Source organism: Cuculus canorus, chromosome 3, assembly GCF_017976375.1.
Source record: "Cuculus canorus isolate bCucCan1 chromosome 3, bCucCan1.pri, whole genome shotgun sequence".
Taxonomy (NCBI): Eukaryota; Metazoa; Chordata; class Aves; order Cuculiformes; family Cuculidae; genus Cuculus; species Cuculus canorus.
The window spans coordinates 67,688,510-67,716,206 of NC_071403.1; the positions used below are offsets into that span (position 1 = coordinate 67,688,510).

Consider the following 27,697-nt stretch of genomic DNA (forward strand, 5'->3'; position numbering starts at 1 on the left):
GCCTGGCAAATCTCCCTCCCAAGCCAGCGCTGCAGGGTCTGCAGGTCCCAGCCCTGTCTGGTGAGCCCCTAGGACATACGTGATGGTGGAGAATTTCTGCCGGTTCCCATGGCGATCGATGAAGCTGATGAGGATCTCCAGGACAAAGAGGCGGATCTCAGGATCTTCCATGAGGGCTGCAGAGAGCAGCCTGTCCAGGAAGGCGCTGGGAAGTGCCGTAAGCATGTTACTGCACTGGAAGCCCACAGAGACCTGCAAGCATCAAAGAAAAAGGGAGGCAATATGACTTGCAGGGGTTAAAACACAACAAGAAATGGAGAAGACTAAGCATAGCTTGAGATCTTCCTAAAACACCCAAGGGGAGATGGTCTCCGAGCTCAGCTCCACCTTGCCAGCAGTTGGGACAGCACAGGTCTTGCAGGAGACCCCACACTCCTGCAGGGATGGTGACATGTTCATACCTGGAGGAGGGACTTCAGGAGCATTATCTGTGTCAGACGATTCCGGTTCTCCCTGTCACAGAGAGAAGAAACAAATGGTAAAATCCATCCATGGAAAACCATCAGAAAGGCAGGACCTGTTTCCCAAGGGTCACCACCTCAAAAGGTCACATCATAAAGGTCTCCAATATATGAGCTCCAGATTTAAAAGCCAGTAATAAGGAATGATGGATATCAAAGCACACATCCTGCCATGGGAACCAGATACAAGGCACCACTCACACCTTCAGGCAGGCATGAGTGGAGCTCAGGACGATGAGCCAATCTCTGGATGTATCCACCCCACAGCAGCTCTCAAGGGACAACCGGCACGAGCTCTGAACAGCCTCCTCACTGGTAAGCAGATGAAAATTGGTGAGAGGAAGCCCAAACCCCTCTGTCCATGAAGGCACCCCTGCTCCTTGCTCCTGTCTCACATATTACAAAGCCAGCATGAACCAAATTTCACTTCAGCAATTGTGAAGGTTTCTTATGCAACAACAACAAAAAGAAAATCTTGAGATCTCTGCTTTCTGAACCCAGCGTGTTGATCTGTGGGAGGGCAGGAAGGCTCTGCAGTGGGATCTGGACACGCTGGATTCATGGGCCAAAGTCAGTGAGATGGGGTTCAACAGGGCCAAGATCTGGGTCCCATGCAGTGGTCCAGGCTTGAAAAAATGTGGCTGGAAAGCTGCCTGGCAAAGGAGGCCCTGGGGTTGCTGGTCAACAGCAGCTGAACCTGAGCCAGTAGTGGCCCAGGTGGCCAAGAAGGCCAACAGCATCCTGGATCAGCCATGGTATGACCAGCAGGAGCAGGGAAGGGATCATCCCCCTGCACTCAGCGCTGGTGAGGCTGCACCTCGAATCCAGGGTTCACTTTTAGGCCCTTCACTCCAAGAAAGACATTGAGGGGCTGGAGCGCATCCAGAGAAGGGGAACGGAGCTGGGGAATGTTCTGGAGCCCAGGGGTTCTGGGAGCAGCTGAAGGCCCTGGGGCTGTTTAGTCAGGAGAAAAGGAGGCTGAGGGGAAACCTCATCTCTTCTCCCAAATGACAAGTAACAGGGCAAGAGGCAATGGCCTCAAGTTGCACCAGAGGAGGTTTAGATTGAATATTGTGAACAATTTCTCTACCAAGAGAGTGGTGAAGCCCCAGCTACCCAGGGCAGTGGTGGAGTACCCATCCCTGAAGGGGTTCAAAAGCCATGTCACTGTGGCTCTTCAGGATGTGGTTTAGTTGGCACGGTGAGGTTGGGCTGATGACTGGACTCTATGAGCTTAGAGGTCTTTTCCAACCTTAATGATTCTATGATTCTATGATTCTATGATTCTGACCCTGGAAGCTGAACCACAGGCTTCGGCTCCTCTGCAGGTTGCTGCTTCACCTACACACCCAGAGCAAGCCCCATCCCTCACACGGCATCAGACACAATCTAAAACCTCTCCTGTTGGAAGCTCCTGAGCCAAGAAAGGCACAGTGACCAACAGCCTGGCACAGACAGCCTAGCACCAAGAAACAACTGTCACCCTGGGGCTATGAGCCCGATTCTGCTCCTGCAGCAAGGAAAACTGCCCTGACCAATTGGGGCTCAGCACCCAGCGTGTCTCCCACCATACTGAACATAGGCATCAGGAGTTACCCCCACGTGAGCGAGGAGCAAAGCGTCTCTCCCATCAGCCAGCAAAGTCTCTCTCCCATCAGAGACAAGTGGGAAGAGCCTGACCGTAATTTGAAGATAAATATAGCATGAAAATCTGTTTGCTCCTTACCTACATGTTTCAGCACTGATATCCTCACTCCAAATAGCTCTCATGGTCTGTTCCCACACTTCTTAAGCAATTCGGTTGTTTGGGTGTTTTCCATCCCTCCTCTTCCTCCACTGCCAGGTATAAACACCACCTCCCGTCCCATGTTAATAAAAGCTGGGAGGCAGCTCAGAGAGACCACATGCCAGTGGGGGAGGCAGCAATGCACAGCCAGTCCCGTGAAGCTAAACACAAGCCATGGGTAGCCCCCACCCACCAGCAGCCACCTCACAGCCCTGAGACACCCCCAGTCCCTCCCATGAATGTTATTTTTAGTTCCTGGCTGGCTTTGGATGACAATCTTGGACGAAGCTCCTGATAGCAGAATCTCTCTGTAGGTACCCAAAGAAATGCCAGTTCAACAGCAGCACCACTGCCTGGAAAGACCTTTCCACCTTGACGCTCTGCTGTTTCCAGGGCCCCTCAACATCACATTTGCAGCAGACAGCAAAGCAGATCACAGCTTTTCTTGCTCTTTGGTAGAATCTCTCAATTCTTATCCTTTCCCACAACATGCCCACATCCTGCTCTGTCCCCAAAGACAGGCGGGAACAGTGTCAGATGCTCCCCAGCACTTTCAGCTCTATATTTAAAGACTTACATCACCGCACACAGGACAGGAGGGCAGGGAGGAGGGAGAGGAGTGAGGAAGGCATCCATTCTCACCCATCTTTGCCAGCCTCGATGGACTGCTGCGAGGAGGGCAGTGGCACCTTGTTCATGATGAAGACCATCACCTCAGACTGCTGGTAGGTGGGCAGCGTGCCCGCAAAGGACCCTGTGGGGACAAAGAGCGTGCTGGCAGCATGCAAGGAGAAGTAACCAGTGCTATGGGGTCTGCGTCCCACCTCACTCCAAGCCAGCTGCCAGAACCCCATAGCCTGGCTGGGAAAGGACAAGGCCCATCTTGATCCGGTACCCACAGGCAGCTTTACCTTCAGGATGATTCAAGACCCATCAAAACATCTCACAGATGGGGCAGCCCCAGGCCCAGGAAGGGTGAGGTTGAAAGCTGCCAGCTCCTGCCTCTACCTCCTTCCTTTTTTAGGGATGCTGTCCCCCCATGCTCAGCAGGTGCAGCATGCTCGTGCTGGCCCCTTTTCACTCCTCTCCTCCCCCTCCTCAGGGTCTCCTGCCCAGGGATAAAGACGGCTCTGCCTGCACACAGCCGCTCTGTGGGGATGGCTGCGGTTGCAATGCCACCTGCCGATAACCTGCCGCAACAGATCAATCACATTTCTTACCGATGAGGGAGACTTTGTTTCACTCCAGATAATTCTGTTCTGTTTAATATCTTTATCAACAACCTGGACAAGGGGATCGAGTACTCCCTCAGTCAGTTTGAAGACGACACCAAGTTGGGTGGAACACTCGATCTGCTGGAGGGCAGGAAGGCTCTGCAGAGGGATCTGGACAAGCTGGATCCATGTGCTGAGGCCAGACGGACAGGCTTCAACAAGACCAAGTGCTGAGTCCTGCACTTGGGTCACAAGAACCCCACACAGTGCTTCAGTCTTGGGGAAGAGCAGCTGGAAAGCTGCCTGAAGGAAAAGGACCTGGGAGTCCTGGTCAACATCAGCTGAACATGAGCCAGCAGTGGCTCAGGTGGCCAAGAAGGCCAACAGCATCCTGGCTTGGATCAGTCATGGGGTGGCCAGCAGGAGTAGGGAAGGGATCACTTCCCTGCACTCGGTGTTGGTGGGCCACACCTCGAATCTTGGGTTCAGTTTTGGGACCCTCACTCCAAGAAAGACATTGAGGAGCACGTGTGCAGAAGAGGAGCGAAGCTGGGGAAGGGGCTAGAGAACAGGAGTTATGGGAGCAGCTGGGGGCCCTGGGGCTGTTTAATCTGGAGGAGGCTGAGGGGACACCTCATCACTCTCTGCAGTTCCTGGAAACGAGGTGGGAGCAAGGTGAATGCTGGTCTCTTCTCCCAAGCAACGAGGGACGAGTGGAGATGTCCTCAAGTTACACCAGGGGAGGTTGAGATTGGATATTAGGAAAAATACCTTTCCTGCGAGAGTGGCGAAGCCCTGGTAGAGGCTGCTCAGGGCATGGAGGAGTCCCCATCCCTGGAGGATTTAAAAGCCATGTGGATGTGGTATTTAGGAGCAGGGTTTAGTGGTGGGGTTGGCAGTGTGAGGTTAAGGGTTGGACTCGATGATCTTAAAGGTCTTTTCCAACCTAAAGGACTTTGATCTTAAGGTAGAAACCCACCGCGCAGGACATCACCCACCAGAGACCAGCCCGCACTGCACCACAGAACACCCACCAATGGTTTTAATGACAGCCTCCTGGAACATCCTCTCCTCATGCTCCTTGATGATCTTGGTGCTGACACCAGTGGCGCAGTCGTAGCTTCCCGTCAGCGCGTAGTCGATGCTGAGCCGCAGTTGCCTCAGCAGGGTGTTAAACACCTCCAGCACCGTGGGGCCTGGGGTGGCGAGAGGGGAGAGAAGGATGAGTGTCACCAGAAGAGAGCAGATTTTCCCCACAGAGATGGAGGCTGTCGGTTCCCCCAAGACAGTGTGTTTTATACCTCTCACCACTCCGCAAACAGGCAGAAAAACAGTTTGGCTTGACACATAATGATTTTTAAACCCCACCAGCTCCGTCAGTCAAGACAAGAGAACAATGTCCTTCCAGGAGCACCATCAGCTTGGCACATTCACATCAAGGCCCTGAAAATCCCTTTATCCCTTATCCCGAAGGCAAAGGTAGGAAATGCATTCAGCCCTCTACATTTAGGTCACTTCATACGAGCATTGGTGTTGTGATTCGGAGTATTGAAATGGCAAAGAACAGATTCCTCAGCTCCCCTGGATGCTCCCGACTGGATGCTCCATCACCAGCTCACACTTGGGCACATGCCAGAGCCCAGCCCAAATCTTCAGCACCTCTCTCACCTCTCCCACTGCAATGAAAGGCTGAAGAGAGGATGGAGAGAGTAAATGTATCCTCTTACCAACAGATCCAGAGGCTGCGATCACCGCTGCCTCTGACAGGACCTCCACAATGCCTGCACGCACAGTGGCTGCGCTCTTGCTATTGGCATCCAAGTGACCCAGGAGCTGCTGGATCACAAGATGCGAGTGCTGTGGCTGGAAGAAAAACAGCAGCATCAGCATGGGTGCAGCATGCATGAGAGGACAGCCTGTTTGTGTAACCCACATAGCTATCACCAGGGAGACCTTAGAGCAGCCTTCCAGGACTGAAAGGGGCTACAGGGAAACTGGGAAGGGGCTCTTGATCAGGCAGTGCAGAGATAGGATGAGGGGGAAAGGTTTCCAGCTGCAAGAGGGGAGACTGAGATCTTAGGAAGAAATGTTTTCCTGAGGCTGGTGAGGCTCTGGCCCAGGTTGCCCAAAAAGTGGTGGCTGATCCATCCCTGGAGGTGTTTAAGGCCAGGCTGGATGGGGCTTTGAGCAATCTGATGCAGTGGGAGGTGTCCCTTCCCACATCAGGGGGCTTGGAACGGGGTGGGCTTTAAGGTCCCTTTTAACCCAAACCATTCCGTGATTCTATGATTCTATTATATATGGGGATGAAACTGTGCAAGAAGTTGGAGGGAAGACACTGATATATGCGCCACTGGATGGGTTCATGCAGGTGATGCCTCAGTTCCCAGTAGGATGGATCCTGCACATGTGCCCATCTGCACTGATCCCTGCCTGGCTCTTTCCAAGACAGCTCTGGATGTGAAATGAGAGGGAGTACCTGGAGGAAGCCTGTTTTATATAACTGAACAAAACCTTGGAGCAATTCGCATGGGAAAAATTATCTAAAGAGCTATATGAATCTAAGGAAATTGTGGCAATTAATCCTGAGTATTTCAGGGAGAAAGGATTTGGGTTTTGCCAGTTTCCCAAACTTGTCTATGCTTTAAAAGGGTCCTACTCAGTTGTTGTGACCTTACACCTCTGATGTGCACTAACTAGATTTTATAGAATTTAGTAGTGCTGTAAATGGGTTTAGGCAGTTTACGGGATTGAAAACAAGAAATGAGAGCAGGGGAAGGTGATTTTCACTGTAAGAGTTCTGCAAGCAGAGTCATGACTTGGCCGAGTCCAAAGGTGAAGCAAAGTCCCAAGATGGTGAAAGTGGAGCAGCAGGTCTGGGCTAGCCTCAGCAGAGTGGGAGCAGGGTGGAAAGGCAGCACCATGCCTGACAGCATGCAGGGACCCACACAAAGGAAGTTTCACAGAACCACGGAATGGTTTTGTTTGGAAAAGACCTTTAAGATCATTGAGTCCAACTGTTGATTTAGCCCTGCTAAGTCCACCACTAGACCATGTCCCCAAGTACGACATCTACTCATCTTTTAAACATCTCCAGGGATGGGGACTCAACCAGCTTGCTGGGCAGCCTCTGCCAGTGCTTGACAACTCTTTCAGTAAAGAAATTCCTCCTAATCCAACCTAATTCTCCCCTGGCACATCTTGAGGCCATTTCCCCTTGTCCTGTCACTGGCTACCAGGGAGAAGAGACCAACCCCCACCTCACTACAACCTCCTTTCAGGCAGTTGTAGACAGCGATGAGGTCTCCCCTCAGCCTCCTTTTCCCCAGACTAAACAAACCCAGCTCCCTCAGCCGCTCTTCATAAGGCTTGTGCTCTAAACCCTTCCCCAGCTCCATTCTCCTTCTCCGGACAGACTCCAGGATCTCAATGTCCTCCTTGTAGTGAGGAGCCCAAAACTGAACCCAGGATTCAAGATCCACGTGGAAAAAGAAAGGATGAACCTTTTCCCATCACTTTGGGATTTACCTAGACTGTACTTCCACGGCCCCTGGTGAGACGGGAAGAGCCTGGCAGACTCTGCTTCTGAGCATCCCCAAGTCTAAGGATGAGGATGCTAGGCTGCAGGCACTGCCTAGTTCACCTGGGGCATGTTTCACCCCAGCAGCCCCTCTCCTTTTCCGCAGGGATGAGAAGCTTGGGTGGATTTACATAGCAGCGACCTGGAAAGAGGCAGCTTTCTATCACAGCTCAGCTGCTTCCTTTGGAGCATTCCACGGCACGCTGCTAACCTGTCTGATTCGGCACGACTTTGCTTTCTGCTGCAAGGGAAGGAATGGCTCCCAGGACTGAGATGCAAGCTCCATGAGCGGCACCCTAAAACACGCACGGCTGGCATACAAATACCTGTCAGCCAACTCCCCGCATTTTGGTTCCTCAGTCTACACTTCCATACACTTATATTGTCCTTGTCTCCAGCCTGTTTTGGGCCACATGCAGTCATTTGGGCCAAGGTCATTGCCAACGCCTGGACTCGGCACTGCCAGGATGCGGCAATGCGGCGGCTCTGACTCAGCCCAGCTGTGCAGGCAGACACAGGCGCTCCCAAGCATGCATGTGTGTCCTCAACCAGTGCCACCAGCCAGGGTCCCGCCAGCTCCCCACCTGGATTGAGTACATGATGATCCTGAAGCAGCAAGTGGCAAAGACCTTTGGCTCCCAGAGCGAGTGGTTATCCAGATGGCTGAAAAAGAGATGGAAACAGACAGGAACATAACTGTTAGACCCCCAAATCCCTGCAAAGCAGCACCAAGCACCAGAAGAAGCAGGGAGCATACTCTGCAGGAGCAGGCAGGAACATAGACTCCTCTCCAGGGTGATTTTTCTCAGCAGCAGTTTTCTGTCCCAAGCCTCCATCTTTCTCATTGCATCCAAAAATGATAGTTCAGCGTAAAAGCCAGTTCCCATCTCCAGTACTGAACCAGAGGAGCCCATGCCTCCACCCCAGCTCTGGCCCCCATGCCTCAGTTTCCCTTGTGCCAAAAATGAGGGGTGCACCACTTACATGAGGACGGGTTTGATGGCGTTCTTGATGTTGCCGTACGCCGCTCGGCCCAGCAGCTCCCGCAGACACCTCTCCGCTAGCTCTGTAGGACTCTCCTTCTCCTTCTCAGTGGCTTGCAGCGGAGAGGGGGAGCGGCTGTGAAAGCAGAGGAGGGTGATGAGAGCAGCGCTGAGTATGCGGCAGCAGTGGGGGAGAAGAGGCACAGAATCTGGCCAGAGAGAGTTGGAGCAAAATGGTCCTGGCATCTGCCTGTACCCTGTGGCGCACAGGGCTTGTGGGCTACTTCTTGTATAGCCCATAGCCAGCCTGCATCAGCCAAATGTCATCTTGCCAGGCATGTGGAGCAGCTCCATCACAGTGGAACACAGATAAAGTGCTGCTGGGTTTCAGACAGATCAGAGAGCAGCACGGAGAGGACGGGGGATATGCCAGGATGGCCCACCTTGCAGTGCCAGGCTGTGCCAGACAGCAGGGACAGCATCCCTGGGACTGGGCGATGGCCACAGTGCTCAGTGCTGGAGCAGGAAGGATCTTGCAAAGTGAGGACACAGGACACAACGTCCTCTCAGGGTGGACACAGCTTCCCGGGGGAGGAAAAGGAAAGCAGCCACAGACTGGCATAAATCACCCTGATCACACACACCCCAGAGGAGATCCATCCCCCTTTTCCACACTTGGATTCGTTTGGCATCACTCAAACCACCACAAATGCTTTTATCACCTTGACGCTTCAGTCTACAAGTAAAAGGGAAAAGGCATCTGGCCAAAACCTACTTCCAGGGCCGACAGATCTCTCTTAACCTTCAAAAGTAAAATCCCAGGAGGAATTCATGCCTGCTTCTCTGCTCTGCGCTTCTCAGCTAAGCAGCTCCCCTTCACAGACCCAGCTGGCTGCAAGCACGCAGCCAGCAGGGGGTTACGCTGGAAGAACAGAGGGTCAGTGAGCAAAGTTGCATTTCAGTTTCTGAGATTCCTTTTGCCTGGCTTTAAAATAACTGCTTTGGAAGCATTTAAGTGGGAATCCCTCACAGAAGTCAGCCCACTCAGAGCCTTTGCAACCTGCAGCATCCTTCAGTGAGGTATACATGGGGTTTTCCCTTCAGCCACTCAACGCAAATTGCCTCTGCTCTAAAACACATTGTGAAAAGCAGCCCCGGAGCCTCAGAGGTGCTGTCAGAGCAGATGGGTCACGGCTGCAGCAAACACTCACCTTTCAGCCTCCTCCACATTCTGTAAGTTGAAGAGCAATGAGGGCACGATTTTATCCATGTGCTGTGGGTCCCAGATGTTGGCTTGGAGTTCATCGTTCACTGTCTTCCTCACCACACCTTGCAGGCCTTTGATGCCGGACATCCGGATCCTGGGAAACAAATTGACACCATTATTTTATCTGTGTATACACATATCTAGCCCTCAAAGGTCCATAATGGGAGCAGCACTGTTTAATATTTTCATTGATGATATTGACAGCAAGTTCGGGTGCACCCTCAGCAAACTTGCAGAGACTAAGACTAAGGTGAGTGGTGCAGTTGTCACACCAGAAGTCCCTGTATTTTATCCTCCTGCTCAGAGCAAGAGCATAAGCAGCTGCTTGCCAAGATTTTAGGTGGAAAAATCTGCTGGCTACTTTTATCAATAAAGCCATCAATAAGTATATCCCTATGCAGCAGAGATTCCAGGTCCAGAATCAGCCCCTCAACACCCTCTGATGATGCCAGAGAAAGACAGCCTGTGCTTCTCTGCAGAAATAATGACATTAAATCCCCTGCTCTGAGGTCTCCCTAGCACATTTTGCAGATCTAATCAAGGCAACCATCTGACAGAGACACAATTCTTGAGGAAGGAGCTTGAAGCAGGACTGAGGAAAAACAGCACATTCACTCCTTTTTAATTACAGGAGCTGCAGAATTTCTCTCTTCCAGTCTCCAATGCAATTTAGCCAGAGTTGCCGATGCCCTGAAGGTCAAGTGGAAATAATGAGCCTTCCGCATTATTTCCTTATTAAATGAAAAATAGCTCCTGTGAGGCTGCAGCAGTAAAAGGAGGCAAAGACAGGTCCTGGGAGAGAAACCTCTGTGAGGAGAGGTGAACCTCAAGGGTTCACCCCTCTGCCAGGCAACCGCTCCCTGGTAGAGCAGCTCTGGGAACAGCACCAACATGATGTGCTGAAATGCTGCCTGACATCTGCGCTCTACTGAGTCCTTGTCTCTGGGCTCTCTGGTCCAGGGCTTCATAGTGAGAGCCACAGGTGCTGCACCATCGGTGCCTGACAGGCTCTGCAGAGGGATCTGGACAGCCTGGGTCCATGGGCTGAGGCCATTGGGATGTGGTTCAAGAAGGCCAAGTGCCTGATCTCGCACTTGGGACACAACAACCCCATGCAGCGCCCCTGGCTTGGGAAAGAGTGGCTAGAAAGGTGCCCAGAGGAAAAAGGACCTGGAGGTGCTGGTCGACAGCAGCTGAACATGAACCAGCAGTGGCCCAGGTAGCCAAGAAGGCCAAGGGCATCCCGGACAGGATCAGCCATGGTGTGGCCAGCAGAGGCAGGGAAGGGATTGTCCCCTTGCACTTGGCGCTGGTGAGGTTGCATCTCGAATCCTGGGTTCAGTTTTGGGCTCCTCACTCTAAGAAGGACCTTGAGACACTGGAGCGCATCCAGAGAAGGGGAACAGAGCTGGGGAAGGCTCTGGAGCCCAGGTGTTCTGGGAGCAGCTGAGGACCCTGGGGCTGTTCAGTGTGGAGAAGAAGAGGCTGAAGGGAGACCTCATGGCTCTCTGCAGCTCCTGGAAAGGTGGTTGTAGACAGGTGGGTGTTGGCCTCTTTTCCCAAGTAACAAGTGACAGGATGAGAGAAAATAGCTTCAAGTTGTGCCAGGGGAGGTTGAGGTTGAATATTAGGAAAAATTTCTTTACTGAAAGAGTGGTGAAGCCCTGGTAGAGGCTGCCCAGGGCAGTGGTGGAGTCCCCATCACTTTGATGGGTTCAAAAACCATGTGGTTGTGGCACTTGGGACATGGTTTAATTGGCACAGTGGGGTTGGGCTGACGGTTGGACTGGATGAGCTTAGAGGTCATTTCTGATCTTAATGATTCTGTGATTTTAAACGCCAGGTCTTTTTAAATAGACCGTGACAGGCCTCACTGTGGCAGCAGTAAACAGCATTAATCTGTCTGCATTAGTCACAATTAATCCCCACAGGGTGCATTTGCTATCATAGCAAAGCAAGTGAGTCCCCAGCACTGTCTAGAGAGATGCAGCTGCCTTTAAAAGTGGAAAATAACAGACGACGTGGCTGCAGAAAGCAGTTTTTGAGTGAACGTTCATTCTGCTAAGAGTTGGGGGGAGCTATTCCTATCGTCATCATCCTTCCCTTGGGGGCCAGGATCACTTCCTTGCCTGCTGTTCTGAGTTCTAGCTGTGGCCCTGGAGCAAAAGTGAGATATGCTCACAGCTACAGTGAGGCAGCCCCAGACAGGCAGACTGCAGCCTTTTCTTTGCTCATGTTTTGCCCAAGGAAAAGAATTTGGAAGCCCAAGCCTTGTCCTGCCATTGGCTGTGGTCAGACTGAGCATGGAGCTGTGCTCTCAGGGCAGCAATGCAAACCAACTTTTCTCACACCCATGCAGCACCACATGCAATATCCCAGGTGGTAACAGAGGCTGAATCATAGAATCATGGACTGGTTTGGGTTGGAAGGGACCTCAAAGCCCATTCAGTTCCAACTCCCTGCCATAGGCAGGGACACCTGCCACTGGATCAGGTTCTTCCAAGCCCCATCCAGCCTGGCCTTGAATACCTCCAGGGATGGGGCACCTACCACTTCTCTGGGCAACCTGGGACAGGGCCTCCTCACAGGAAAACATTTCCTAAGATCTCATTTCAATCTCCCCTCTTTCAGATTCAAACTATTCCCTCTCATTCTATCCCTGCACTCCCTGATGAGGAGTCCCTCCTCAGCTTTCCTGGAGCCCATTTCAGTACTGGGAGGCTGCTTTAAGGTCTCCCCACAGGTGCACTTTGCCTTGTTGAATTTCATGAGGTTCACACACAGATGTGCACTGTGCTGTGTTTTCCAGGCTCTTGTTTCATCCTCCCATATAGTCTGCAGGGTTTAAAGCTAGGGATATAAGGGAGTGTAAAAAACAGCTGCTTTTTCAGCCCTGGGGAATCACTGTGCATCTCCATCATGGCACAAAGCAATTGGTCCGTGTAGCCTGCATTCAGCCTGTCCCCAAAAGCAGGTGCTTCTCCAGGAAAGGCAGAGGCCAGGTGTACAGGGAACACCCACAGGATGTCTTTGCAGAATCCCCTTCATGATACTCACTTTGTCCGGATGTCCAAGTCATCGTGGCTGGAGTGACACATCTCACTGAAGCGGGAGACAAAGAAGTCATAGCTGCGATGATAGGATGGGGTGTCCTCCTCGATGTTGGCAAACTTCACAAACTGGGAGAGAAGAAAGAGGGAGTCACAGCCCAGAGGGCACAACAACAAAAATATTCCTAAAATTCCTCTCCAAACCAGCAAACGTTTGTGGGGTTCAGCAGTGTAAAACAGCGCTCTTTGCTACAACAGCTCAGAACATGCTTGGGATAAGTCAGGCTGCCCAGTGGCACCCAGGAGACAGGGTCTCCAAGTGAGAAGGTGCCATATGAAGCATAGAATCATGGAATCATTAAGGTTAGAAAAGACCCCAAAGCTCACCCAGTCCAACCATAAGCCCAACACCACAGTGCCGACTAAACCAGGTCCCCAAGTGCCATGGTCACACGTTTTATGAACCCATCAAAGGGATGGGGACTCTATCACTGCCCTGGACAGCCTCTACCAGCGCTTCACACTCTTTCTGTGAAGGAATTGTTCCTAATATCCAATCTAAACCTCCCCTGGCACAATCCCTCATCCTGTTACCTGGCACTTAGTATAAGAAACCAGTACTCACTTACTCCAACCTCTTTTGCAGGAGCTGCAGAGAGCAATGAGGTCTCCCCTCAGCCTCCTCTTCTCCAGATTAAACAGCCCCAGGGCCCTCAGCCGCTCCCAGAACCCGTGGGCTTCAGAACCTTCCCCAGCTCTGTTCTCCTTCTCCAGATGCACTCCAGCCCCTCAAGGTCTTTCTTGGAGTGAGTGGCCCAAAACTGAACCCAGGATTTGAGGTGCAACCTCACCAGCACCAAGTGCAGGGGGGTGATCCCTTCCCTGCTCCTGCTGGCCACCCCATCGCTGATCCAAGCCAGGATGCTGTCAACCTTCTTGGCCTTCTTGGCCACTGCTGATTCACGTCCAGCCACTGTCGACTAGCACCTCCACGGCCTTTTCCATGGAAGAGCTTTCCAGGCACTCTTCCCCCAAGCCAGGAGCACTGCATGGGGTTGTTGCGATCCAAGGGCAGAACCTGGCACTTGGCCTTGTTGAACACCCATTGACCTTGGCCCATGGATCCAGCCTGTGTAGATCCCTCTGCAGCGCCTTCCTCTCTTCCATCAGATCAACCCTTCCACCCAACTTGGTGTTGTCTGCAAACTGACTGAGGGAGCACTTGATACCCTCATCCAGGTCATGGATAAAGACATTAAACAAGACTGACCCCAACACTGAGTCCTGGGAACAGCGCTTGTGATCGGCAATCATACTGTCCCATTGAGCTCTGGCAGCACCCTAGCCCAGCTGCAGATGCTGCAAACCTCACCACAAGCCCCTGTAAAGGGCTTTTAGATAAGCAACATGGCTCTGCAGACACTAGAAATAGGAGACAAATCTGCTCCCAGCTTCTTTCCATCCTCCCAGATGGAATAAAACCCAGCCAATCTTTCCCAAATGCTGCTGCAAGGGACAAAACAGCCTTGGAGAAACAAACTACAAGCAAGTTCTTAACCACAGATCTCGCCTGCATCACGAGGTCCTATTGCTCCCTTCCAGCATGGCTGTGCCAGCAGACACAGAACTTGCCAGAAACGCCAGCTGACCAACAGATCTGGCTGCTAAGCTTTCAGGGAGAGAATTAAGGAGGAGGAAAGGATAAATATGTTTTTAAGCTTTCCCTGTAAGTTCTGATGATGAAAAGATGGGAACAAAGGTTCAGGCAGGAGAGGGGAATCTCAGCTCATGCAGTCATACTGACTGGGCTGGCTTTAAAAGAGCAAAAATAAAAAAAAACTCAGTAGCACAAGAGCTGCCACAAAATGCAAGGCATCAGGTCCTGGCTGAAGCAGACAGAGAATCCAGCCTGTATCCACCAAACAGTGCCTGGTGCTGTGAACAGACAAGATGACAAGTGGTGTCCCAAAAGGCTCAGTGTTGGGTCCAGTTCTGTTTAACATCTTTATCAATTATCTGGATGAGGGGATTGAGGGCACCCTTAGTAAGTTCACAGATGACACTGAGTTGAGCGGAAGGGTCGATCTGCTTGAGGGTAGGTAGCTCTGTACCCAGCTCGGAAATCAGTCAAGAGGTACAAAGGAGCCCTTGGAAAAGAACCCAGCTCTGTCCCGACAGCAGAGGCAGAGGATTAATCTGCACACAAGGACTGCCAGGTTCCTCTTCCAGCTGGGAGAACTTCACCTACCTCCAAGGGGTTACCTGTCCACCCAGCATTCCTCAGCGTGCTCAGCCTCTCTGGAGATGCAGTGCTGCATGGCAGCTATGTCTTTGCCCCACCTCCCACTTATTCCTTTCTGCATTTGCTGTCATACAGCCCCACCAGCAGAATCCCAAAATGGTCAGGGTTGAAACCTCTGGAGCTCATCCAGTCCAACCCCCAGCTAAAGCAGGGTCACCTCCAGCAGTTGCACTGCAGGGCATCCAGGTGGGGTTGGATCTGTCTGAAGAAGGAGACTCCACGCCCCCCTGGGCAGCCTGGGGCAGTGCTCCATCACCTGCACAGGAAAAAAAGCTTTTCCTCATGTCCAGGTAGAGCTTCACAGGCTCCAGGCTGTGCCCGATTCCCCTTCTCTTGGTGCTGGGCACCACTGAGTGGAGTCTGGCCTCTTCCTCCCACCCCTTGCCCACCAGATATTGCTCAGCATTGATGGGATCCCCTCTCAGTCTGCTCTTCTTCAGGCTGAACAGACCCAGGTCTCCCAGCCTCTCCTCCTAAGAGAGATGCTGCAGTCCTCTTCTCATCTCAGTGGCCTCCACTCGCCTCCCTCCACTGGTTCCTTGTCTTTCTGGAGCTGAGAAGCACAGAACTGGACTCCAGATGGGAACTCCCTAGGGCAGAGCAGAAGGGGAGGAGAACCTTCCTCACCCTGCTGGCCACAGTCTTCTTCTCCGTACAACCCAGGATCCCCTTCGCACAAGGACACATTCATGGCTCATGATCTGTTTGGTGTCAAAAACAGAACAGCCGAATGGCCCATAGTGCCCTCCACAGCTGGCAAAGCCCATCCTAGTGCATCACACGATGCTGATCAGCCTGTGCTGGGCTATTAATAATGCCAGCTGCAAGCGGTGATGCTGCATAAGTGAAGGAGCTGGCCCAGCCCCACCAGGAACCGTTCCCAGAGCACAGGGATCGACTCCAACTGCTAAACTCCTCTTACCAGAAAAATGCAGGGCTGTTACATAAGGAACCTCTGTACCAGGCAGTGCACAAATTGGAATTTTTAAGCTCATGGCAACTCCACGTGCAACTGGAGGAAGGATGCAGAGCAAGGAGCAGAAAACAGGGTTTCCCACGGCAGCTCCAGGAGACCCGCCTCAGCATCCCATGGCCAAGAAGAAATGTGAACTCATGAGTTTCAACAAGACCAAGTGCAAGGTCTTGCACCTGGGTTGCGGCAATCTGTGGTTTCAATACAGGCTGGGGGACAACATGATTGAGAGCAGCCCTGAGGAGAAAGACCTCGGTGCTGGGGGAGGAGAAGCTCAACAAGAGCCGGCAATGGGCACTCACAGCCCAGAAAGCCAAACTGTGTTCTGGGCTGCATCCAAAGCAGTGGGACTAGCCGGGCCAGGGAGAGGATTCTGCCCTTTTGGTCTGCTGTGGTGAGATCTCACCTGGAGCCCTGTGTTCAGTTCTGGAATCTCCAGCAAAAGAAGGATATGAAACTGCTGGAAAGGGTCCAGAGAAGTCTACGAAGATGATCTGAGGACAGGAGCAGCTCACATCCAAGGACAGGCTGAGAGAGTTGGGGTTGTTCACCCTGGAGAAGAGAAGGCTGTGGAGAGACCTTAGAGCAGCCTTTCAGTACTGAAAGGGGCTCCAGGAAAGCTGGGGAGGGGCTCTTGATCAGGGAGTGCAGGGATAAGACAAGGGGGAATGGTTTGAAGCTGAAAGAGGGGAGATTGAGATGAGATCTTTGGGAGAAATGTTTTGCTGCAAGGGCAGTGAGGCATTGGCCCAGGTTGCCCAGAGAAGTTGTGGCTGGGGGTGTTGAAGGCCAGGTTGGATGGGGCTTTGAGCAACGCGATCCAGTGGGAGGTGTCCCTGCCCACGGCAGAGGAGTGGAACTGGATGGGCTTTAAGGTCCCTTCCCTTCCAAACCATTCTGATTCAGTTATTCTCTTGAGTGCCTGGGAAACGCACAGACAGCTCAACCCTAAGCTTTAATTCTCTGCCACGTGTGATGGGGAGAGGCATGGCATTAATGTCTTTGCTGACGCCTCCCGGACAGGGTAGCAATGCACCTCGTGATGTTTCCCTCCTCCAGGAGCTGGCACGGACCTCAACAAGGGGTTGTAAACACCTCTGCTGAGGCATGGGCAGCCAAGCAGAGACTTTTCACACCCCTTCTCCCTCGCAGCTCATTCCCCTCAGCTGAAAGTAATGTGAGCTGCTCATTGACAAACCTATCAATGCACAGTCTTTGGAGAAGCAAGAGGATTGATGTCTTGGTTGAAACCCACTGCCCACAACAACTTAGGAGAGGTATCACTTGCTGTCCAAACCTCTTGTGAGACATGCTAGAGCTGCCTGGATCCATCCTATTGTCCAGCAGCTGGGTCTCCTGCTAATAAAACACTCCATGTGTGGTGCAGCCCTTCTCCAAATGCGTGCAAGATCCCCTTGCTCAGCCCCTGAGCTGTTTCGGAGATGCAGGGGGTGTCACAGGATCCAGAGGGACTGGAGGCAGAGATAGGGAATAAAGGTCAACTCAGCCAGCATCTCCCTGTCTATGGCTGCTCTCTGGACACTCCTGAGGTCCTTGGTGCCTGAGTAGAGCCCTGCATTGGACAGGCCACCGGCACATGCATGGAGCTGCATCTCAACAGGAGCTGCTGGCATGGAGCCAAGGATGGAATAGCCCTCACTGCAGGCGCTCGTGATGCCACAGCGGAAGCTTCAACATCCTAGCCCCAACACAGACACCCGTGAGTGGGAAATATTGGGTCAAGGCAAGAAAGAGCCCTGCTTCATTTTTCCCCACCCACGCGGAACAAATCTCCTGTGTTCAGGCACCCACGGAGAGAGGAGATGGTCCCAGATCACAGCTGGGTGTTTCCTTGCCGCTGGGGTCAGGAATCAGTAGCGGGTGTTTTAATGAGGAGTTTGGATCAGGAATGTTGTGTTAGTGATGCCTTTTTTTGCTTTCTCAAGCGTGGCGGCATTCAGAGGGCAAATAGCAGCAAAAACTTGTGGGCTTTTATAGAAAAGTGAGTAATGATAATGAGAGCCTTCTTCTTAGATCTGCTAATGAGGAATGTGCCTTAGGCTTACGCTTAATTAGAGGGTGCTGTCTCAAGCGATCTTCACAATAACGAAGCTGATGGCAAAGGCAGAAGGAGGTTGTTTATAGAAACCTGCTCCAAGTGAGTCATTCTCTGCGGTGTGAAAGCTTGCCTCAAACACGGCTCCCTCCTCACGCACAGCCAAGGTGTCGCGCTGCAGAGGGGCTGATCCCAGCACCTACCCCACTGAGCAACACGTCCGTAGCGAAAACCCAGTATCCCATGATCCCTATAACCCCATCCTATAATCCCCGGGGTGAATATATGGAGCTGCAGCTTAAATCCACTTTGGTTTCTCATCCTTGTTAGGACGCTACTGGGCAACCTTCCCGCTTTGGGGAGGAACTATCTAATTTCCAGCTCAATGTTGTTCCCATTTTATTTTCCCTTGAACCAGCACTGATCTTTCATTTAAACAGCTCTTCCCCCGCCTTGATGTTCCTCTTCTGATGTATTTATGTCTGATGTATTTATAGGTGGCAGCGTTCTCCCTTTCCAGCCGTTGTTTTGCTTCTCCAAGGCAGCCGCGCTCCTCGCATTCCCTCCCAGCTCGTTCCAGTCGTGTTTCAGTTGGAGTTTATCAGCTTCAGGCAGGGGAGCCCCAAGCAGCCCAGCCCCGCGTCACTTCAAACCACAACACAAATAGTGTTGTATTTCCATGTTTTAAACTGTTTTCTCTACGGAAACAGTGTGAAGCCACAGAGCAGCATTTCAGCTCGGATGTGGTGCCCATTAGTGAAAATAAGGCCATTTCCCACAAGGACTGATGCCTTCTTTTGTTGAATCATAGAATCAGAGACTCACAGAATGGTTCAGGTTGGAAGGGACTTTAAAGCCTATCCAGTTACAATCCCCTGCTATGGGCAGGGATACCTCCCAGTGGATCAGGTTGCTCAAAGCTCCATCCAACCTAGCCTCAAACACTTCCAGGGATGGGCCACCACTTCTCTGGGAAACCTGAGCCAGGGCCTCTCCACCCTGAAACATTTCTTCCTAAGATCTCATTTCAATCACCCCTCTTGCAGCTGAAAACCTTTCCCCCTTGTCCTATCCCTGCACTCCCTGATCAAGACCGCCTCCCCAGCTTTCCTGGAGCCCCTTTCAGTACTGGAAGGCTGCTCTAAGGTCTCCCTGCAGCCTTCTCTCCAGGCTGAACAACCCCAACTCTCTCAGCCTGTCCTCGGATGAGAGGTGCTCCAGCTCTCGAATCATCTTCGCAGCCTCCTCTGGACTTGCTACAACAGATCCATGGCCTTCCTGTGCTGAGGACTCCAGAACTGGATGCAGAGCTCCAGGTGGGATCTCACCACAGCAGAGCAGAGGGGCAGAATCCTCTCCCTGGCCCTGCTGGTCCCACTGCTTTGGATGCAGCCCAGGACACTGTTAAGTTTTCTGGGATGCGAGCACCAACTGCCAGCTCATGTTGAGCTTCTCATCCCCCAGCACCCCAAGTCCTTCCCCTCAGGGCTGCTCCCAAACCACTCTCTGCCCAGCCTGTGCTTGTGCTTGGCATTGCCCCAACTCAGGTGCAGAACCTTGCAGTTGGCCTTGTTGAACTTCATGAGGCTCACACAGGCCCACCTCTCCAGCCAGCTCAGATCCCTCTGGATGCATTCATTCCCTCCAGCATGCTGACTGTGCTGAACAGCTTGGTGTCATCGCAAACCCGCTGAGGGGACCAGCAAAAGAGCATTTACCCAGTCCGCTCTCCTCCCCATGTGATGATCAGGTCCACCTAAAACCCCTCTTTTTAAAGCAGTGAGGACAGACGCTGCTTGTCCATCAGGCACTGGCAGAACCCTCGCAAGCCTGGGTGTTGAGTGCACCCAGTGTTCCCAGTAAAAAAACAGAAGAAAGACCATGCACGGGCAGCTGGCTGCCAGCCAGGATCAGCAGTTTGGATGCCGGGAGGATGTCACTTTTGTTTGTCCATGCTTCTCCTTTCCCCTCATTTTATGTCTGTGACCAACCCATCCCCAGTCCAGCCGAGTCATTTACTGACAGCACCAGCTCTCTTTAAGCCAGCTCTTTTCAGGCAGAAATACCTCCCCAAATCCATGGGGATGACCTCCTAAGTTGCTCTATTGTCCGAAACCACTGACGGCCCCCATGTTCTCAGGCCCATTTAGGAAAAGCTGAATTCCAGGGAGGGAAGGCACAGCAGCAGAGATCAGAGACCAATGACCTGTCCCAGAGAGCAAGCAGACACATTCTTGGGAACTTCAGACACATTGGGACGCACATTAAAACCTCCCCTGCATCCTTTCTCTGTGCTTTCCAATGGGTTCTCCTGCCCTGGCACCATGCAGAGACACAGGGGTGACAGGGAAAGGTAGAAAGCAGAGGACAGGGTCAGCAGGGCACTACCACCTCCCGCTGCGCTCCTACTCACCGAGTTGGTCCCTAGGATCTGCAGGTTGGGCTTCTCGGACTCCAGCAGCTTTGCCACCATCTTCAGGAAGCTCTCCACAAAGAGGTTGATGCTCTGGCAGTGACAGGCCATGAGGAGCTGGTCCAGGGCTTCCATGGCAATGCACACATACCTGGGAGCAGGGAGAGGCCAGGGTCACTCCCTGACCGCAGCACTGGCCCACGGCCATCCTTCCTCCTCCCCTCTCCCAAACTGCCAGCAAAACACCAACCTCCTGCCCTGGCCAACCCAAGGAGAAAGATTTTACACCCAAAATACCCCTTTTAGATGGGGTTGGCTGCTCTGAGCGTCTCTCCTTCTAGGGAAGACCCAGGACCAAGGCTGCCAGCGCCACTTTGGATCGTCTCCAGCACTGCTTGTTGGCTTCCCTCATCCTGTCTTTATACTTCGTGTGGAAGCACCTGGCTTTGTAGAGGGTGGGCTCAGCATCACAGGGTTTGCTCCAGCAGCACACAGACCAGGATGCAGCATTGCCCACACCAGGACTACCTCAGTCTCCATCCCTTCTCCAAGGACAGAGCTCAATCATTCAGTCTTGGCTTTGCATGCTGAACAGGGGAAGCCCAGAATACAGTTCAAATACAGCAGCAAGATTGGATGCATCCATGATGGGTCATTGGGGCATCCCTGATGGGTCATTGGGGCATCCCTGAGCATGGCACATCCCTTCAGCATCCCTCCCAAAGGGACTGAGCTCATGCATGGACCACCATCCGGCAGCTGGCTTCTACGCAAGCTGCTACAGTGCATCTTCCAGGCTATTTATTAACTATTCCCACCTTGCTCCCTCCTTTGGGAGGAAGGTGAGAAACCAAGCTCTAAGGTCTCCCCATAGCCTTCTCTTCTCCAGGCTGAACAACTCCAAGTCTCTCTGCCTGTCCTCGGATGGGAAGTGCTCCACCTCGTATCATCTTCGCAGCCTCCTCTGGACTCACTCCAACAGATCTATGGCCTTCCTGTGCTGAGGACTCCAGAACTGGATGCAGAGCTCCAGACGGGATCTCACCAGAGCAGAGCAGAGGGACAGAATCCCCTCCCTGGCCCTGCTGGTCTCACTGTTTTGGATGCAGCCCAGGACACGGTTGGTTTCTGGGCTGCGAGCACGCATTGCCGACTCATGTTGAGATTCTCCTCCCCCAGCACCCCAAGTCCTTCTCCTCAGGGCTGCTCTCAAAGGTGTCTGATAAGCCCAGATAAAAGAAGGTGTCTGATAAACTTGGAATTTCCAGGTTCCAGCTGGTAAAACACAGCAAGACTGATCCCTTCTCCTGAGGCTCCAGAACTGTGGAAATTTGGCTCCAGTATTAAATAGATTCTCTGGTGTCTCATAGCACAGTTGAGCTCACGTGGCAGCCTGTCCTTCAGTCACCATTCCAGTTCTTCCAGATACTGTGAAAATAAGCAGCCAGCTATTCCTGGATCTGTGAGATCTGTCCCAGAGGGGAACAAATGGTATGAAGAAGCAACTGATAACCAACTGGAAGCACGAAGCTCCTTTCTTGTAAGAAACAAGGCTGAAAACAACATTCTGTGCCCCATATTGTTGGCTTCCCTTTGGGGAACAACAGGACACCAGTCACCAAGAGGGAAAGGGAACGCTTGTGGAGCCATTACCTCTGGCCTACCACAAACATCCTCTTACAGATTCAGGGCTGCACAGCTGCAAACTCAAATCAGAGCACTTTTATCCATGTAGCAATAAAAAGATCATAGAATCATGGAATTGCTTGGTTGAAAAAGGTCTTTGAGACTGAGTCTAACCAAACCATTTTATGATTCTATGAACCGTACTTGTCCACTACTAAACCAGATCCCTGACCATCTCATCTGTCCAGCTTTTAAACATCTCCAGGGATGAGTACTCCATCACCTCTCTGTGCAGCCTCTGACAGTGCCTGAGAACCCTTTCAGCAAAGGAATTTTTCCTGATATCCAATCTAAAACTCCCTTTAGATTGCACCTCAAGTGCAACTTGAGGCCATTTCCTCTAATCCTATCATTGTCACTTCGGAGAAGAGACGAACACCCACCTGGCTTCAACCTCCTTTTCAGGAGCTACAGAAAGCAATGAGGTCTCTCCTCAGTCTCCTTTTCTCCAGAATAAACAGCCCCAGGGCCCTCAGCCACCTCTCATAACACTTGTTCTCCAGACCCTTCTCCAGCTCTGTTCCCCTTCTCCAGATGCGCTCCAGCCCCTCAAGGTCTTTCTTGGAGTGAGGGGCCCCAAACTCATCCCAGAATTCGAGATGTGGCCTCACCAGCACTGAGTCCAGGGGGACGTTCCCTTCGCTATTCCTGCTGGCCACCCCATGGCTGATCCAAGCCAGGATGCTGGTGGCCTTCTTGCCCGCCTGGGCCACTGCTGGCTCGTGTTCAGCCGCTGTCAACCACCACCCCCAAGTCCTTTTCTTCCGAGCAGCTTTTGAGCCACTTTTCCCCAGGCCTAGAGCACTGCATAGGAAAGTTGTATCTCAAGCACAGGGCCCAGTGCTCGGCCTTGTTGAACCTCAGCCTGTTGGTCTCAGCCCATGGATACAGTCTGTTCAGATCCCTCTGCAGAGCCTTCCTGCTCTCCAGCAGATTGACCCTACTGCTCAGGTTAGGGTCATCTGCAAACTTACTAACAGTACATTCAAACCCCTCATCCAGACCATGGATAAAGATGGCCTGGATCACGACTCAACACTGAGCCCTGGGGACACCACTTGTGTGGCGCTACAGGCCTGCAATCAAAGCTACCTTCATCTCATACACAGGAGAGGCGCCCACGTGCTCGGAAACTCAAAGCCCAGCTGCAGCGTTTGTCCCGCTGCTCCAGCCAACACCGACCTACAAACAAAAGGTTGATCCAAACCCGTTGCAGGGATCCCAAAGTCAGTCTTTGAAAATTAGCCCAATTATATGCACAGGCGGCGGCGGAAGGACTATATTCCCCCCCCTCGCCCACCGAGGCTTGTCATTAGATGTCAAAAACCTTTGAAAGCTTTTCTTTTCCCAACCGAACAAGCAGAGCCTGTTAACAGTCACTTAACGGCAGAACATCAGGTGGAGCTTTGAAGGTCCTGTCACTCCCAATGACGGGTGACGCGGACGAGGCTTTGAAGGTTTTCCAACTTTCACACTTCTTAGGCATGCCGCTGGCTTCTCTTCCCACAGGATGAAAGGCAGGCTGAGGTTAACACCATGACGCTGAGCTGTGTTTGTCTGCCTCAGCTTTGTTCAGGTGACAACAAGAATCAATCCAGGAGCTATTTCAAAGGGAAGGAGCCCTCCCATGCTCCCCCAACACTGCTAATCAGGGCAGTCAGCTACTTCCAGGAGGGCACTGCGCTCCTTGCAGTAAAAACTTGCTGGAAATAGATCCAGGGAGGGAAGACAAAGGGAATGAGGTCTAGGCAGGACCATGCAGGCAAGCTGGACAGAGCAGACCAAGCAAACCCTACGCAGACCCAGCATCCCCACACATCCCCACCTCATGCTCTCTGGAGAAGTGTCAGTGTGCAGCCCCTCATCCTTGCTCCTGCTTCTGCCACATCAACATTAGCTCAACAGAGATGGGGGGAGGGCCAAACACATTCAAGCTTGTCCTGAACAGCCCTCAGCAACTTGAAAAGCCACAATTGCCGCATTTAGCTACTTGGCCATGCCTAGTTAGACTTCCAGCTGGATTTGGAAGAGCTACTGAGGGATTTTAAAGGCCAGGAAGGCATCACAAGCTCCCAGTGATGGCAGTCCTGCCACTGGGGACAAACACCACACACACACAGAATCCTCAAGCACAGACAGGATGATGCCAGGGAACATTACATGGCTCCCAGCTTGCTCAGTTCTCTGCAACTTTGCAAGCAGTTTGTGCATCTGTGTGTGTTCCCATGTCTCACTTTTGGAGGTGGGACATGCTCAGGTCTCTCTGCAGCATACTCGGAGCTTCAGGACAACTTCGAGAACACAGGAGATGCGCACCCCACACATCCTCCCTCTTGCTTGAGCCCCCTCTACTATCAAGTGTTATGCTAATCACTGGGGCAGCTGAAACAGCCTCCAGGCCCTTACCCATATCGATGCCGGCTCACGTCTCGGATGAGTCGCTCGGAGAGGTAGGCACCGATGCGATCCAGCTTCTCTGGGGCAGACAGAGCATAAAATGTCAGCTTCTCCATGTTGGTTTTCACCAGCCCATCCTGAAAGACAGCAGCACAGGGTCAAGGCCTCACACCCATATCCAGCAAGCATCAGGCACATCTCTGCAGCAAAGCTCGGCAGCGATGCCAGAGGCCTCAAGTGCACCAGCCCTGTCCCAGCGCTTCCCCACACCTTGTACAACAGGGAAGGCAAATGAGGATTGCATTTAGCCTCAGTTGGGGGCTCTCAAATGCACCACATCCAGGGGTGACCCCAGTGCAAGCCTTCCCCAACCACCCTACACTCTAAATAAAAAGAGAAACATTTACCAGCACTGAGGGGAACAGGGCAGACAGGGACATCCACACCTCCAGACTGCTGAGGCCAAACGACACCAGCGTGCCGAGCTGCCAGCCCCAATCCCCTGCAGCCTGGAAAACCGCGGTGCTTCCTCCTCTCCGCATGCTTGACAGCAGCCTCCTCTCTTGTTCAGCTTTGCTGCCAGCACCGTAACAAAACAAATTCTCACCACCTCCCCGGATAATCACAGCCCCACTACCTCCAGCCAGGAGCCCCTCTTCCACTGCCTTTGCATTCTTGGCTGTGAAAATGAGACAAAGAGGCTGGACTGGGGATGCTCCCAAGGTATCTCCCATCTCCAGCTCAGCGAGGCAGCAAGCAGGGCACCATATCCTGGAAGCATAAGCAGCTTTTGAGCTTGAAAGCCTGGCTGAGGCCCAAGAGACCCATGCTCTTAGAAGCTGCTTTCTTTATCCTGCAAGAAGGATGCACGCCTTCGGGTCCAGTCCTCCATCCTCCTATCCATCCATTCTCAGCATTTATCTGGCACCCTTGAGAAAGGAAGTCCATCCCTTCAAGCCAGTGAAGCTGGAGGAGCTGCTTCTGTATTTCCACTCACAATCAGGATTTAAATGAAAATCTAACCCTTCAGGCATGGTTTTATGGAGTCAAAGCATTGCCCACCTCCCTGAAGCTGTTTCTGGGTGGGTGACACCATGTCCCTACAAACCAAGCACCAGAGCTTTCATGTGGGAAACACAGGAGCTTCAGTGTGCGGAGCATGGGAGCTTTGGCATGGGAAGCAACATCTCATTTACCTCTGGGTCCTCAGGGAAGATGTTGTCAACGAGTCTTTTGTAACGAGGACGCAGGGCACCGCAGCAGCCACACACACCTGGAAGAGAGGAAACAGAGCCAGTCAGAATGGACAAAAACCTCGGCTCCAGGGCAAAACCCTGTGTGGAGGTGCCTTTGGTGGAAAATATATCCTTGCGTTCAGTAGGGAACTCGAGAAGAGGGCAGGACACCATGCTGACAACATCCCAGAGCTTTGCAGCCAGAAAAAAACAAGAGAAGAAAACCGCAGCTGAGAGGTAGGGAATTGGCCGGTGACCAATTCGACACAGGACTGCAGGGTTACCTGCTTCTCTCACCCAAGAACACAGCCTCCAGAGATCAAGACGTCCCAAGTTCCTCTAAATCTGTGCACTGTATCTCGCAAGATCCTCTTTTGCAGGTCCTCAGCCCAGGAACTCTTTTCTCCACCCATTCACCCAAGGACACGCTACTCACACCCTGCCCCATGCTCCCCACAGAGGCGGCAGCGCTAAATAGAGCCCAGGGAGAGAACAAGACAGGAAAAGCAAGGAGAGCATCTCATGAAACCTATGGAAGGAAAGTCCATTTCCCCATTTGTTGGAAGGAAATCCACTTCCTCATTTGTAGCCCCAAATCTGAGCTGTTGAGGAACACCAATGACCTTTGACACTCTCTTACTTTAGGCTGCTGGACCGCGGTCCCTCTTTACCAAGGCAGGCACTGAGTGTCCTGGTGTTTTGCAGGACACCAACGTGGCCGTACCCTCTTTTTGTAGCACCTCAGACATGACAGCAGCTTCTCCCAGATGCCCAAGTCATGCCCTGTGCAGGCAAAATCCCAACAGCAACTCCACAGGCCAGCGAACAACAAGCATCAGCCTCATCCCGACTCAGAGCAATCAGCAATCAGTCCTAGCCACCAAACAGTCCAAATGCGGCTACGCTCCCCTGCTCTGCTTTCAGGGAGCTGATGAGGGAGGAAAGCATCATTTGCGACCTGGCTCTTTCTCCCCGTGCCATATCCTGTTTCTCAGGGCTGCAGCAGCCAAGGATTCCCCTGTATTCATCTCAAGAACAGCCAGTGGTCCAGCCAGGCTCTCTAGCATCTGTTGTGCTCCCACACATCACAAGCACAGGGATGGCTGCAGCACCAGAGCATTCAGCATCTGTGGGCACTTATGTCCCACTCCATTCCCCCATGCAAAGCCATACCAGTGCTTCCTTGCCTCACGGCCGCTGATGGAGATCTACAGAGTTTGTTTATTTAAAACAAGGGGAAATAAAATCAGATTCCCGGATGTGCCACCCTCTCCAGCACTGCTCCAAAGGCTTTGCACGTCAGGACCCCTTGTTCCAGCACAATACATTCTTTCCTCAGGGTCTGGCGTTACTGGGATGCCTCACCCTGGCAAGAAGACTGGTGTCAGCCACCCCAAAGCCCTGGCCCTTAGGAGCGCAGGGATGCGCAAATAATTCGGGGCTGCTTTTCTTTTTGGCAACTGCTGCCAAGAAGCAGAAGCTGGGAGTGGGAAGAAAGGCTGTGCCAGCAGGAGCCAGTGACCGCTCCCACTGTAACCCATGAGCTCATGCCTGCTCACGCCAGCTCCAGGCACTGGCACCGCTTGCTTCCTGCAATGTTCTCGCTCACTTTGGGGTCCCCAAGCCCAGCGCTCCCAGCAACACTGCAGTGACAAAGAGCTCCTCCCCTGCAAGCCCCTCCACGCTTTCCTGCTATCCAATACCTTATTGCTAAGTCTCATATCCGTTGCTTTCCCTCCTCCCTTCTCAGCCGCCTTCAATCGATTCTGCTCTTTCCAAAGTACCTTTAATCCGGCCGCTTAATAAATTCTCGTTTGCCATTCACACAAACGACTGTCTGATGATCTCCTGAATCCTCTTAATCAATTCCCTTCATCCAGGACAGCTGAGGCAGCGTGACTTTATCTCACCTTGCCGGGCCACACATCCCTGCTGGCATCTCAGTGTGGGCTGCAAGCTCTCTCTGCAAACCAGCTGGAGAGTTTCTCCATAAGCAATGCCATTATCCAAGAAGCCAGGTCCCCTCCGCGTCCCGCAGCCTCCTCTCTAATTATCTCACCTCCAGAAATGTGACTTTAGAGTCTTTTCAGGATTAATGCACATTCCTGGCCCTAGGAGAAGAGCAAAGAGCCCAGGCACCTTCCCAATCCACCACCCTCATCCTGATGAATGAAGCTGAAGAGAAGACACAGCACAGATTCCATCAATAGTAATTGCATAATTAAACCTAATGC

At 52.4% G+C, this 27,697-nt stretch overlaps 1 protein-coding gene across 5 annotated transcripts in view; it reads right to left on the reverse strand.

The window, feature by feature from the left end:
• The window catches only part of EFR3B (EFR3 homolog B), a 50,087-nt gene that overhangs the window by 9,170 nt on the left and 13,220 nt on the right, over positions 1 to 27,697 (reverse strand). For 4 of the 5 annotated variants that reach the window (XM_054062905.1, XM_054062907.1, XM_054062904.1 and 1 more), the window contains exons 2-13: positions 25,425 to 25,501; positions 24,238 to 24,365; positions 20,146 to 20,296; positions 12,409 to 12,530; positions 9,296 to 9,445; positions 8,086 to 8,220; positions 7,686 to 7,764; positions 5,249 to 5,384; positions 4,556 to 4,717; positions 2,950 to 3,061; positions 462 to 513; positions 80 to 252 (exon numbers count right to left, since the gene is read on the reverse strand). In XM_054062905.1, the coding sequence (XP_053918880.1) occupies positions 80 to 252; positions 462 to 513; positions 2,950 to 3,061; positions 4,556 to 4,717; positions 5,249 to 5,384; positions 7,686 to 7,764; positions 8,086 to 8,220; positions 9,296 to 9,445; positions 12,409 to 12,530; positions 20,146 to 20,296; positions 24,238 to 24,365; positions 25,425 to 25,501 (1,477 nt within the window). Of the gene's footprint in view, positions 1 to 79; positions 253 to 461; positions 514 to 2,949; positions 3,062 to 4,555; positions 4,718 to 5,248; positions 5,385 to 7,685; positions 7,765 to 8,085; positions 8,221 to 9,295; positions 9,446 to 12,408; positions 12,531 to 20,145; positions 20,297 to 24,237; positions 24,366 to 25,424; positions 25,502 to 26,636; positions 26,656 to 27,697 lie in introns of those variants that run through there. The other variant, XM_054062906.1, reaches the window with a different exon arrangement.